The sequence below is a fragment of the Pungitius pungitius genome, chromosome 2 (assembly GCF_949316345.1).
Source record: "Pungitius pungitius chromosome 2, fPunPun2.1, whole genome shotgun sequence".
Classification (NCBI taxonomy): domain Eukaryota; kingdom Metazoa; phylum Chordata; class Actinopteri; order Perciformes; family Gasterosteidae; genus Pungitius; species Pungitius pungitius.
In genome coordinates, this window is record NC_084901.1 from 33,491,944 (window position 1) to 33,505,762 (window position 13,819).

A 13,819-nucleotide genomic window follows, 5' to 3' on the forward strand; every position below is an offset into this window, starting at 1 on the left:
AGACCAGTAATTCAGCTTTATATTTTAACCTGTATCCATACAGAACATTGGCAATGGCTCCAATGTGAACCCAGATAGACAATTGAAATAAAGGAGGCTCCTCTTGCAAAGATGAGCGAGCACCTAAAGATGTTTCTGATGGAGCAGGCCTTTAAGATCTAAATGTATCCTTATTGCACTTATTGCAATAACTTTCATGATATCAAGAAAACAGAGAAACTTGATGTGTGGTTTTAAGAGTTCAATTAACTGCTTTCATCACATCTAATTTGAACGAGAATCCGCTCTTTATTGTAAGTAATATTATCTCTCCTTTTCATTGAACAGTTGTTTCTTCTCAGAGGAATCGAAGAATAAAGTCACATCTGAGGGGAAGTAAAAACATGCATGGCAGTAATAGTGGGAACGAACTCTTTTGAGCAACACAGCAGTTCGATGGCGGCTGACAGTGTTGACAAGTGGCGATGTGGCCTGTTTGAGGTGCAGTCCTCGTATGCACACAGTAACAGCCCCTTCATAATGGCCTTTGAGCTTAAGAAGAACATGTCTGGAGCCGTCAGTGGTGGATTTTCTCTTGACATACATTCAGAACTCGACTAATGATTAATGATTTGGTAGCGTTGATGGTCGGTGGTAGGATACCTGTGGTGGTCGGTGGTAGGATCTATTTTCAGAACGGCACAAGCCGATCTCAGTTGGGTATTTAGCGGCATGGAAAGTCCATGTAACATTAATTAAATATCTTCATGGGTTTGCCGTAAATGTTTTTTTCGAACTTTATTGAGAATCTGGCACAACACAGCAACCTGCAAGTAGCGCAGCGTCTTAAATAAAGTGATGTATGTCTTAATGAGAGGCTTTAGAAATGAACACAAAGGGATTCTGTGTTTCATCATAAAGTCTGAAACTGTTTTGATAACCGACCGAAGCCGGTGGACAGAAAGCAGAGATTTGTAATTTGCAAATCTTTGAGAAACTGTGTGAAATATCCTCTTCACAAAAGGTCTCCCCCAATAAACATATGTGGGATTGCAGGTTTTGCGTTTCAATTTAACTTTTTTATTTAACAATAATCTCAGATGAGGTCTGTAACTGCAGATTCAGTCCAAGTTTATTCCACATTAGAATGACTCATATTAAGATGTAGGCATGACGAATGTGTTGTATTGATTTCCTTCTTGACTTTCCAAAAAGGGAAGTCGAAACATGCTCTGTGGGGGTAGAAGTTCCTCTTCTCCACACTTCAGGACATTGTTATACAACAGCCTACACAAATGCGTGGTTTGTGTTATTTTTACCTCTCAATCCTGACCCAAGGTGAGTCGATATTCTGCACCTTTCTGTTGTGTCTGTGTGTGTGTGTGTGTGTGCACGCGCTTCACATTTCTTAATCCCAATCTGCATTGTATCGTCACGTTTGATCCATTGCTGTGCCCCACAGTGTCTTCCAGCACCCGCACTGTCACTGGCTTCTTCGGGCACAATGTCACTTTGCCCTGTAGCTACGACACCTCGGGTCACGGCGTCCTGAGTTTCTGTTGGGGACGAGGGGTGCTGCCCACGTTCAAATGCTCCGACACCATCGTCTCCTCGCGGGACGGGGCCGAGCCTTCCAGCGAGTCCCCCAGGTACCAGCTGCTGGGCAGGGCCGCGGACGGAGACGTGTCGCTGACCGTCCTGGACGCCCAGCAGAGCGACGCGGGCCTGTACAGCTGCAGGGTGGAGGTCCCAGGGTGGTTCAATGACCAGAAGGTCAAAATACATCTCGTCATGGAGGAAGGTAACTCCCATTAAAAACCTCCAGGTCGATTACAAAAAGTAGTTTGGTTTTCACTCTCCTGTTGGTGATGTTGATCAAAATTATGTTGAAGCTATTTTAGTGGCAGTATTCAATCATTCATACGTTTCATTTTTAAGGGTAAACCTTCTTTTTATATGTTGTTGTAAGTGACGGTTTCTACACCTTGTAGAAATATTGCCAACATCCGTGGCTGAAAATGAGGAAGTTGTTGGCGACACATCCTTGGACAAAATTGCAGAGGTATTGTAATGTATAAATATATTTATGTATACATGCAGTAACTCCACAGTACAAAATGTGTGCACATAATAGCATTCTTTACAATGCGTAGAGATTGTTACTGATGTGAAAACCTGGTGTTTGTGTAGGGGCTGTCTTTGTAAAAAAAATAATTGAAGAACTGATGAAAAATGTGCACCGTTTAAAATACACAGCAGGGAAGCTACAACCAATCCTTTTTTTTATATGTAACTATGCTAAAGCACAACTGACCTTCAGGGGCATTTTGTTTTAATTGAATAATTGGAAATATTGCATCAAGGCATAGGGATGTGGCTTTGTGCGTGTGCGTGCGTGTGTGCGTGTGTGTGTGCGTGTGTGTGTGTGTGTGTGCGTGTGCGTGTGCGTGTGCGTGTGCGTGTGTGTGTGTGTGTGTGTGTGTGTGTGTGTGTGTGTGTGTGTGTGTGTGTGTGTGTGTGTGTGTGTGTGTGTGTGTGTGTGTGGTGAGAAGTAGAGCTCACAGATACATTACAGTTATATAACATACGCATACATTATTATGGCAATAGAAATGTGCCAATTCTAATGGACCCAGTCCTCACCATCATTTTCATTGCAGGAAAAATTGAAACCCTTCCTTGGAATGGGAAACATTTCCAGGGCGACAGCTGTTTTCCTCTTTGCCATAATCATAATGCTGCTCCTGGTTTTCAGTAAGTCTGGATTGGATTAGGATTTGTAACTCATGCGCCATTCAGATGACTTTTACACGTTGAAGTCACTGAGTGTGTCTCTCTATAATAGACTGAGAATATAATTTAATGGTAGTATTTCTTCAATTCAGGGAGAAGATTCCTGCCGAAGAGGGCACTTGAACGTCCCCAAACCTCACCTGCTGAAAACGTTTACGAAGCATTATGACGGGTCTCAACATTAACAGGATGAGCGAGTCCAAAAGGCCTGTTACGCCTTGTCATTGCTGACTTGATCTTTGGAGGGAAAGCTTTTGAGAATAATGGGTCCCAGTGCTCTCAGATAGCTCTAAAAAAACAAAACACATGTGTGTTATGTGTCTGACAAAATGCAGAAAATATCTTCCAGATTAATTGATTTGGTTTTAATGGAAAAATGGACCTCCCATTCCTTAAAGGCCACTATATGGTTTATACTTGTGCACACAATGCCACCTATTGGTCTTCATGTATCATCATCATCACAAAATTTGAGAAGATTTCACCATGAATAATCTGTACGCTCCATAAGAGCTTTAATCTCTCTTACTGCTCAATATATTTCTAATATTGAAATGAACTATGTATGGAAAAACGCACTAGTACAAAGAACCTATAAATCTTCTGTTAACTGGTCCACAGAGGTTACATTTTACATTACATCGACCACATTTATTTACATTGATACATTGACTCAATGCCAAAGTAAATCTTTGGATTAAAACTCTCCCAATGAGGTGAGAAATATTTTGATTTTACCGTTAGATCTCCTCTATGATGATTTCTTTTATTCAAGGACTGATGGAAACGCTAATCTTGTTTCTGTGTTGGTGTGCAGCTCTTCTATGAATTTGTTTAGCGAAGAAAATAAATTTAATTTGGACTGAATACTTCACGGCTGGTTTGAGAAGATCAATGTTTATTTGCATGTTTAAAAAAAAAAATCTTCCTGTGACTTAATACCTTTTTTTGACTTTAATTTGCAATAATACAGTTATTGTGACCGTCTAAGATAAAAACAGTTCATTGTATTACCCTGTTTGAGCAAAATGAAATAAAGGTAATCAGCCCTGTCTCCATGGATCTGGACCATTTATTCATGAATAGTGATGATAACATTTTTCTGTTAATGAAACAAGAAAATCACAAATCTGCCTCAGACGGCTTTATGAAACATCTTCTTTACCGGAACGTACAGGAACGTGCCCCCCAAAACACTGGTACAAACAAAAGAAGACCCTTACAGGAGAGCAGGAGACATGTGTTTAGTCAAGTGAATACAGAAATTATGAAGATGAAGATGTCTTATGTTTTGTTGCCAAAAACGGATTTTGATCAAGGACACGTTATATATTTAAAGGGAGGACTGCCGACGTTCGGGTTAAATATCTTGCTTGACTGAATCAAGACTGAAGAGGAGACAGTGTGTAAAATTATAGAACAGTTTTAGCTCTTTTTAAATTCAAAGATAAATCCCATTTCATTATTTACCCTTATTCTGAAAAGTTTATTCAAAAAGGAAAAGTCTGCTGTAACCCTGTTTTCCCTTGAGTGGAAAAATACATTTCACAATTTCTGAATAAATTGATCACTTTAATGTAAATGTGCACTTATGTTGGTGCGGGTTGAACCTGAAAGAAAAGAAAATAGAGCGCAGAGCAATTTTGCCACTTTCAACATACAAAATATATTTGACTGTAGTGCATCTATAAGACTATGGCAATTTAGATTTTTATCACAGGAATAGAATGACAGCCTGGGAGATGGTAACAATGAGAGAGCGGAAGTTATAATCCTCATTCTTATTTTCCTTTATCGTGGAAGGGTTTAGTTTGTGACTCGTCGGACATTATCAGATTAATTTGATACGTTAAATCCTTTGTTTCTTTATTTTGGGAACACAGTCTGTACTTTATCATTTATAATCACATCCAGTGGGAACATCAGCTGGTTTTGGCAGTATGTCATTTCATCCCATTGGATTCAAGCAATTACATTGTGTTTTTTTAGGTTTCACATTTCCACAAGCTTAGCGCCATGCAGCATTGCTTACAAAGTATGTAACATCTGCAGGTTGGGAAGTGGTCAAAGAGGAAGTTCTGTGCTGGTTACCAAACCTCCAGCAGACACCAGTGCATCCTCAGCAGAAACACAACAAGTCTGTGGCCCTCTGGTAAACCCCACTTTACTATTTTCACCAGTGTTATATTTCAGGACATCACATGGAATCTTTTGGAAATGAATGTGACGATTGTATCTGCAACTATTTATTATCGTGCTCAGTCGCTGACGGTAAAATTAACATTGAACTTAGCTTCAGAGAATTCAGAATGTTTCGAATAAATTTTAAAACAAGATGTTTTGTGTGTGTGTGCTCAGTTGAAAAAAAGTTGCCCATTTTACTGCAGAATCTCTGTGGATGCAAAGCTCTGCTTGTGGTTATCCGCTAACCACAAGCACTGAGAAAAAAAACAACAGGAGTGAAAGTGGTATCGTAATAACCTTGATTCTGTTTCTATCTAATCTTCAAAATGAAACACGTGTCCTACTTCTGGGATAAGGAACCAAAACCACAGAAAAGGAAGCGTCTCTTTTCTACATTCCACTTCTGCTGGCAAAAATGTGTTTGTGTGAGCACATGAAGGACAACGTCATGTGATCTGGAAGGATTTCAAAGCTGAAACCACACTGGTCTGGTTCAGTGTCTCTTAGCAGGTCGACTGAATCCTGATCGACCAGCCAGAGTAAAATGACTTTTCAAGGACGACTCCATCCGTGGTGCAGCCTCCTCTTTTGTCTTCTCCTGGGTAAGACTGGCACGAGCCATCACTAATTAAAGGTGCTCATTTAATGTACCTTACCACATGCTTTCAGGTTGCGCGTCTGCAGAAAACATCATAGCCACGGTGGGAGAAGATGTGACTTTGATTTGCAACTATGATGCTGCGTACTACGGCAAGCTTTCTGCCTGCTGGGGCCGGGGACCCGTCCCCAGCAGCGGGTGTGCCGGTGAGGTGATTCGGTCCGACGGGACATCGGTGAGCAACAGGCTGTCGGAGCGTTACAACCTCCGGGGGGAGGTTGGTGGGGGAGACGTGTCGCTGACCATCAGGCAGGTGGAGGAGGGCGACTCGGGCACGTACGGCTGCCGGGTGGAGATACCGGGCTGGTTCAACGATCACAAGCACCAGATGACCCTCACGGTGGTGGCAGGTGAGACGGACGGCCGTCGTCCTTGAAGGGGAGAGACAATGTCAGCGTTTGTGTCAAAGTGAGTTGTGGAGTTCTTGAGAGAAAAGGCTTACAACTTCAGAAGAAGGTCACTGAAGGTCAGACGGATTCTCACATTTGAGATGTTGTAAAAGCACCTGGTTTGATTGACTTGCACATTGTTTAATCTGTTGATTTCTGAACCGATTATTTATTACATCACCGTTAAACTGTTAAACCCTTTTGTTTTTTAGTGCGTCCTAACGCCCTGAAGGTGGAGACGAAGGAGGTGAAGGAAAGAACCGTCACTGTTTGCTGGAGCCCTGTGTTTGATGGCGGCAAGCCGATCACGGCCTACAGGGTCGATCTAAAGAACAAACAAGGTGAGTGAACAACTAAAGAACTAAAAGAACTCTTAAGTTCAGCTTTTTACATCCTTCGAAATCTTCTTTGAGAAGGGATGTAAGGACTGCTGTTTGGAATTGTCTGTGTTGATTGCGATACTGAATGTGTAATGTGTTTATCATCATGTTCAGAGATAATAGACCTTGAACTCTGGATCTAATCTATGCATCCTCGTCCCACAGCCTCCTGGGACACTGCAGTGAGCACCGAGGTCTCCAGTCCTGAACTGACTCAGCTGACTTTGGCTGATTTGCGTCCGGCGAAGCACTACAACCTCCGCATGTTTGCCATCAACAGCGTGGGCATGAGCGAGGCCAGCAATGTTCTGACAGTCACAACTAAAGAAGCCGGTATAGTGTCCCTCACTGCTCACAGTTCTGTGGAATGATTGGAATTCAGCATAAACGCCGAACACGACGTGTGGCCTCTTAAAGATGCGATTTCCCTGCAGCACCGGAGTCTCCTCCCCTGGATATGCAGCTCAAGGGCCTCACTCCTCACAGCATCCAAGTCACTTGGAAGGTAAAGTCGACAAAATATATATATATATTTGTTTAAAGAAAGAAAGGCTCTGACTATGGATTGCAACCATTTTACCCGGAGGTTTTGAGTTTCTCCTACGATGCATCTCAAGAGAAAAAAAGTGTCAAGTGCTTTGAGATGTTTTCTCTTGACCAGCCGCCGAGACTCGACCAGAGAAACGGAGTTCTCCGGAGTTACAGCGTGAGCTACAGGGAGTACGACGCCGCGGGCAGACAGTTCAAAAGGTGGCAGCACTTGAGTGTGACGGCCACACGGGAGCTGGAGAGCGTCGTCCTGAGCAACCTGAGGCCTTCCACCCAGTACGGCGTGATTGTGCAGGCCAAAACCAGCGCAGGAGTCGGACCCGCATCGACGGCACCGCTCTGCTCCACTCTGGATGAAGGTGAGAAAGGAAACGCGAGAGGATGCCAAAATGGCACAATGACTTATTATCTAAAATCATGTCATTAGAAGAAGATCAATTCATTTTTTTTCTGTTTAAAGTCAAAACGTCAACAGCTTCCACAATCGAATCTTCGTCCTCTGGGGCCGTGATTTGGATACAAGAGACTACAAGTTTCACTTTTGGTATGTGTTATGGTGTCGATGAATCCTAATCATGAATCATTTATTAACATCACATTGAAAACTATAAAAATACATTTGGATTGGAAACTTTTTCTTTATTCTTTCCAAAGGTCCCACAGCTTCAACCGTTGACGGGACGGTTGACGAGACGGTTACTGCCACCACCGGTGGGAGAGAAAGGACCACAAGCACCTGGCCAGGTACTTGATGAGCAATCTTTACGTCTACATGAACTTTATTTGAATGCAGGTCATCCACAGTCTCTATGAAATACGTGCTGAATGTGTGCTTTGATGCCGCTGCGATTTCCATATTAAACCAAGTTTAAATATACATCTTTCTGATAAAGAAACGTGTTCTACATGCCTCCCAGTGCTCCCAGATGCCCCAGTGATTCACTTAAAGGAGGTCAAAAACAACACAATTTCCCTGTTCTGGATTGCTGGGTTTGAAGGTGACAGCCCCATCACCGGCTATTACCTGGAGTGTAAAGCAGTGAACGGTATGAGATACTTTCAGTGGAGAAATCAAACCATTGCTGCGTTTTTCTGTAACTCGACAGCATTAAATTCCGGTTGTTGATCCATAACATCAAATCTTTTTTTCCCCTTCTCCTCCTCAGCCTCGTGGGATGACACAAAGATGGTTGTTGACTTTAGTCCCAACCAGACAGAGGCCACAATAATAGAGATAAATCCCTCAACATACAACGTGCGCATTTTTGCCAAGAACAGTCTGGGCACCAGTAAAGCCAGCAATATCCTCACCATCACCACCAGAGAAGCAGGTGCAGTGACTCCTGATTCTCACGGTTGTTTCTTTTAGGGCGTTGATCAGGCCGGACAGGACTGCTCGGGGTTACAGTAAAGCTTAGGCTCATTAGTTCAAGTAGTGCAATCCCAGTTCCTCAGAGGACAGGAAACCCTTTAGATATATTTTTTTTGCCTCTTCAGCATTTTTTCTGAAAAGCAATACTTCCAAAAGGTCATTTTCGCTATTTTCCTTTGTGTGTGTGTGTGTGTGTTGAAAGGTCATCAGAGGGTTGATCTCCTTACCACCGTATCTACTGACACGCATGCTGCTGTGAGTAAACAACCACAAGAACATGTCCAATTTAATCTTTGAAGTGTTTCCTTTTTTTTTCTCCATAGTTCTTATACGCGCTTGGTTTAAAAAAAACACTGCACCTTTAAATGCAACAAAGGCGTTGTGCCATATTGCATATACAGTACACAGTAGTCTAAAAGGGAAGTAGTGTAAAAGTAGAAGGAATGGAACATTGTACTGAAGCACAGCACCAGTGAGCTTCCCACTCAGCAAGAAAAGGCCATTCAGTTGAGCAAGGTTTTGTTTCTTTCCCTGATTGAATCAGTTGCCCCCTAGAAATAAGGAATTTGAGTCACCTCGTCGTGATGCTCTGCGTCCTAGTGGCCGTTCGCTCTCATTGCAGCTTTAGTGTTCACATGATCTCCAGTGAAGGTAAACTGGCGTTGAATCCTCTGCTAGGCCAGTGTGGAGGAGAGTAAAAGTGGTCACCTAGCAGCCATCGTGGTGCCGTTGGTGCTGGTGGTGACGGCTGTTGCCATAGTAGCCGTGTGGCAGCTGCGACGTGAGTATTCCTCTCAGTATAAACTCAATTTGAGTTGGACAGGTTTTTTTTATTTTGTATTTAATCGTATCCTTATTCTCTCTGTAGGAATAAAACAGAAAAAAGGCAGCCTGAGCTTGTGAGTCAATTACACGCTTTGTCAAATTTGTATCGAGACAGTTTGTCTTTACAAATGAATGTTGTTGCTTCTGCTTGATTGAAGCATAACTGTTTCTGGCCTGCAGGTGGTTGACCAATGAAGCTCTACGTCACAGAGGCGCCGAGTCACTACAAGAGCTGTGAAGCTAATGGCTGCTCCTCAATTTAGCCTACAACAAGACAAATATGCTGAGGTTTATATATCACATTTTACAAATTAAGGCTTTAAATATTTACATGTCATTAAGGAAAAAAAACTTGTGAGTTGATCAAACTAGTCGAAGGAAAAACGAATCATACTCTCAGTAAAAAAAGCTCTAATCACAGTAACAGAAATTAAGTTGTATTGTTGTCTCTTCTCTTTATAACAATATGTATCAGTTTAAGCTCTACTAACCCCCAAGAAAGCCATTAAGCTTTAGGCATTTCTAATAAATGTCCTCAGTGTTTTGTTCAGCAAAATTCTATTGGGTAAAACATTTAGTGTGATGTAGAAATGTATATCGGCAACAGTTGTACAAAATGTGGCTTTAAAAAAAATATAACCACAGATCCTTGATTCATGAAAATAAGTTAATGAATGTACAATGACATCGTGAAAATCAAGTTCCATTAAAAAAATTCCCTCTATCCTCTTTTTCATTTTTTTTGTATTAAAGCTATTAGTATAAAACTTCATCCCATGTCAAGTAGTCTAGACTCAGCTCGTGAACATATTACAAATACTGAGGAACTAAAGTTAACCAATCCGTTATTTCTGTTAACTCCTAAACAATGAAAGGAGCCATTTCCACTCCCGCAACTCTCTCAGCCAGAGAGCAGCAGCATCCAGCGGCAGCCACCAGGGGGCGCAACAGTACCACCAGTGAGTTGATCCCATAAAAGTCACCTCATCAGCGGCTCAGGTCTCCTCAGAGAGGCACGGCAGCCAGCTGGATTTCCATCCATCTGTCCTGTAGATCTCTTAATTGTCCTAATTAGGGAGATGAGGATGAGGAGGAGATCTGATACCTCTGCGGGGCTCTGAGGCAGCTGCTTGCGAGGGAGTCTCTTACTAATGGGGGATCATGGGGGGATACCCAAGCTTGTGTCTCAGTGGGGACTATATGGTCCAGTAGGGATGTGTATGAATTGATGTGAATCAATGTTGAAAAGGGGCTTCCGCTTCCTTTTTTCTGCTTGTTTATATCTTTCTTTTCTTAAAAAAAGCTTTGAAACTGTTGCTTTTGTTGCTTCTGCATTCACGTGCCTAAGTGGCACACTTCCTGAGAAGTTGACCAACTGTCCACAATGTTGTAGATATGGCTTGATGATTCCTTTTCAGTGGTAAGTCATCACAAACTGCGATCTGCAGAGGCTCAGAGTCACCGTGCGCCGAGAGGCCGTGGCCTGTAAACACAACTCAACCACATCCCGTCTCTCTGGTCTCCTCACTTCCGATGTCCCTTCTTTCCTCTGCCTCCTCACTCTGGCTTTGCTAACACAAACACTGGTGCCTTTCTGTTCTGGTGCTTTCCTCCCGTCTCTCCACCACTCCACCTTCTTTCCTTTCATCCATCTTCTGCTCCGTTCAAGCCCCGCTGATTACACTGTGTAGAAGGGACATTAACTGAGGAAAGAGGCAAGGAAGGTTGTGGGTAGCGTTGGTTTGGTGACTTTGATGAGGCTGCTTTGATTCACCACAGCCAAAAAACAGTTTACCTCCCAGCCACCTCCACCCCCCCCACTTCTCTGGGCCCCCCCTGGGACCCTGCTTGCCACCCGTTAACCGCACAAGGCGACACACGAGTCAATTCGACAAGTTGGGAGACAAATGGAAAGGGCTGATTTTGCTTAACGATGTGTCACGGGCCCCAAACGTTTTTTCATCTTGTTCCGGCACCACCCACCCCCCCCCCCCCAACCCCTCACCTATGTCAAACATCCTCTGAGACCAAACATCCATTAAGACAACAAAACTATGCTCCTGATGCAAGCCATTAGCCAGAGCTGTGTCAGCTGTAGCTGGTAAAGGCTTCAATGGGACTGCAGGTGGGAGATTGAGGAGGAAGGGGGGGGGGGTGTATGGTCATAATAATGTCAGTATTAACATTGGGGACAGAGTTAGCACTGTAATAAATCATGCACTATGGTTCTGGCCACATCAAGGCACCAGCACTCAGGAAGTGGAGACCCTGAACAGTACCACACACACCAAAGGCTGCGCTCAACAGGAGGGGCTGGTCTGCAGGCCTCGTTGCTCCAGAACGGATGCACGGTTCTGGGCCTAAGGAGCTGCCAGATGTTGGCCCTTTTGGAGGGCCCTTATAAATTTGCCAACAGCAGCGCGGATGTGAGTATTGAACTGAACACAAAATGAAGGGGGCAGATTGTGAAAGTGTGCAGAATGCTGGGTTGTGGCCTATTTGCTGATGAAAGACACGCTAATTGAATCAAACATTTTTCAACCCACCTTTTCATCTTGTTAAAGCGAAACCATGTCTCAGGATGAAGTTGAGTTGAAATCCTAAAATCCGATCCACAAGTTTGGCTTAAACCTGGAAGGATAATCTGATATCACAGTGACCGCTAAGAAACTTGTTGAATACGCTCTAAAAGTCACCCGAAAATGATCTCCGATCACATTGGTGCATTTGTGTGTTGATGTGATCTGATTAGCCAACCTGAGCCAGATGGAAGGCAGAACATGTGGTTGAAGGTCAGACATAACCGTTACCATGGAGACGTCACCAAGTAGACCAAGTACAAATAACACTGCGCTGTTGCTTCCCCCCGAGGGACCTGCACCAACCCTGTGTGTGTGTGTGTGTGTGTGTGTGTGTATGTGAGAACACTAGTGTGTATCTGCATGATTTTACATGTGCGCATTTGTCATTTTCAATTACCACTCTGCCGTTTGCTTTTCTAGAAGAATCTAAACAGGCATTGAGATTAATTTTCTGATTATTTATTGCTGCTTCTCAATCCCCCAAACTGGAGATATCATTAGATATTATAAGTTAAATGACCAATTACAGAATAGGGAAAACTTTTGAACAACATACTTTTCAAGGTTGCACTAAAAAGATCTAACGATGTGCCTGCATTCTTTTGTGTACTAAACATTGTGGCTGCACATGTGTAACGGGAACACGTTGATGATTTTTATCAAGTGGCAAATTTCAACCTTCTTGGAGGTCTAAGTTTCCATAGAAACACACTTTGTATGGAAGTAGCGAGTTTATCAAATGCTGAAAGAAATCATTTGGCAGCCAGTGATTGAGGACAGAAATAGCTGTACTGACAAGCTTGTTGCCTCCCTTTGCACACCCATAATCCCTAATGCTCGCAGATATTTCCATAAACGTTTGAACATCCAAAACCATATCTTGTACGATTCACATCACACGTCACCTCTCATTCAGGCAGCATTAAGTGTCAAAGCTTTGAACAGAGGCACGGGTCTTAATCTGTTTAAATGTGCTTCCTTCTCTGCGCCACACCGCTGACTTCTTGCTTTTTCAGACACCTGCCCAGAGGCAAAGTTCTAGAAAGGAGAGGCGTCACATTGGAAGATCTCCATCGTCCTGGCAGCCCAACACAGTGCAAGTCCTGGATCTGTTGAGGGGATTGGACCAGCTGAGCTCTGCCATGGAAGACAAGTCACTGGCGCTGTGCAAAAGAAAGAGTGAGGGGGGATGCAGGGAGAAGGGGGGGGAGAAGGGGGGGGGAGAGGTAATCACATCAGGGGATTAGTGGCTGTTATTAATGGAGGATAAGGCTCTTTGCTGTCACTCTCTCACACACACACACACACACACACACACACACACACACACCCTGTCGGTCCGTCTGTCTGTTGCACAGCAGCATCTCCTCATTCAACCTCTGGCCTACGGCAACGCACTGTGATTTTGATTTGTAATATTCCAGCTACCTACTTCATGAGGGAGAGAAATGATCTGCTGCCGTCTCTACGTGTGTGTGTGAGCGCTGGCATGCCACCCGATGAAAGATGGCCATTCAGTGGTGAACAAACAAGACATTTGTCTAAAGTCTTGCATCACCTCGGGGGAAGACTCTCTTTTGCTGTTATTTTCAGTCTCCCTGCGACTCACAAGAGCCGAACTTCTTGGCAAGATTTTAAAAAAAGAAATCTTTAGGACACCTGTCATTTACGCCACGTGCACCGAAACATCAATTGACAAATTGATGTTTCTGCACCCGGATGCCTACACACACGCATTCAAATGGGGGGGTGGGGGGGGGTGGAAGAAGATCTTAAGCAAATGGTGTGGAATTTTTAGCCTTTATAAATCCACACACACAGGCAGATGACAGTCACAATGGCTTCTCAGTGAGGCGACGTATGGGCCCGGGCTAAAGAGGCACATTTGCACGCTCTTTCATCAGTGAGAATTTGCCTCGCAGAGAGCGACAAAGACGCCAGCATCCCACCGTGAGCCGCACACACAGCTGCACCACTACAGTTTCATCATCTAAATGGAATTTCACAGCAGTGGCACGGAAACCAAAAGTCCCTGAACCCTGTCGCATCACCCAAGGAGAAGCAGAGCCGACTCCAACAAGTAATGCACGCAATCAACAAGAGTTCGA

At 43.6% G+C, this 13,819-nt stretch overlaps 2 protein-coding genes across 2 annotated transcripts; both read left to right on the forward strand.

Moving 5' to 3' along the window:
• Positions 1 to 817: 817 nt before the first annotated feature.
• LOC119211483 (hepatitis A virus cellular receptor 1 homolog) lies at positions 818 to 3,757 on the forward strand. Its single transcript, XM_037462432.2, has 5 exons — positions 818 to 1,317; positions 1,442 to 1,780; positions 1,971 to 2,041; positions 2,640 to 2,733; positions 2,865 to 3,757. The coding sequence occupies exons 1-5, from the start codon at positions 1,275 to 1,277 to the stop codon at positions 2,939 to 2,941; spliced, it is 624 nt and encodes a 207-aa protein (XP_037318329.2). The 5' UTR covers positions 818 to 1,274; the 3' UTR covers positions 2,942 to 3,757.
• A 1,617-nt stretch (positions 3,758 to 5,374) lies between these two features.
• Positions 5,375 to 9,853, forward strand: LOC119211386 (cell adhesion molecule DSCAM-like). The gene is made up of 14 exons (XM_037462251.2): positions 5,375 to 5,558; positions 5,626 to 5,964; positions 6,216 to 6,344; positions 6,549 to 6,716; positions 6,818 to 6,888; positions 7,045 to 7,291; positions 7,393 to 7,476; positions 7,587 to 7,676; positions 7,850 to 7,978; positions 8,099 to 8,263; positions 8,507 to 8,559; positions 8,983 to 9,085; positions 9,173 to 9,203; positions 9,310 to 9,853. Exons 1-14 carry the CDS (start codon positions 5,501 to 5,503, stop codon positions 9,365 to 9,367), a joined length of 1,725 nt encoding a protein of 574 aa, XP_037318148.2. The 5' UTR covers positions 5,375 to 5,500; the 3' UTR covers positions 9,368 to 9,853.
• Positions 9,854 to 13,819: the final 3,966 nt, after the last annotated feature.

Bases quoted from the DNA above. Each gene is read 5' to 3' on its own strand.
- LOC119211483 (XM_037462432.2), top strand. From the start codon at position 1,275: ATGCGTGGTTTGTGTTATTTTTACCTCTCAATCCTGACCCAAG. The intron at 1,318-1,441 runs GTGAGTCGATAT...TGTGCCCCACAG, and splicing joins CCTCTCAATCCTGACCCAAG to TGTCTTCCAGCACCCGCACT. The intron at 1,781-1,970 runs GTAACTCCCATT...TACACCTTGTAG, and splicing joins ACATCTCGTCATGGAGGAAG to AAATATTGCCAACATCCGTG.
- LOC119211386 (XM_037462251.2), top strand. From the start codon at position 5,501: ATGACTTTTCAAGGACGACTCCATCCGTGGTGCAGCCTCCTCTTTTGT. The intron at 7,292-7,392 runs GTGAGAAAGGAA...TTCTGTTTAAAG, and splicing joins CTGCTCCACTCTGGATGAAG to TCAAAACGTCAACAGCTTCC. The intron at 7,979-8,098 runs GTATGAGATACT...TCTCCTCCTCAG, and splicing joins GGAGTGTAAAGCAGTGAACG to CCTCGTGGGATGACACAAAG.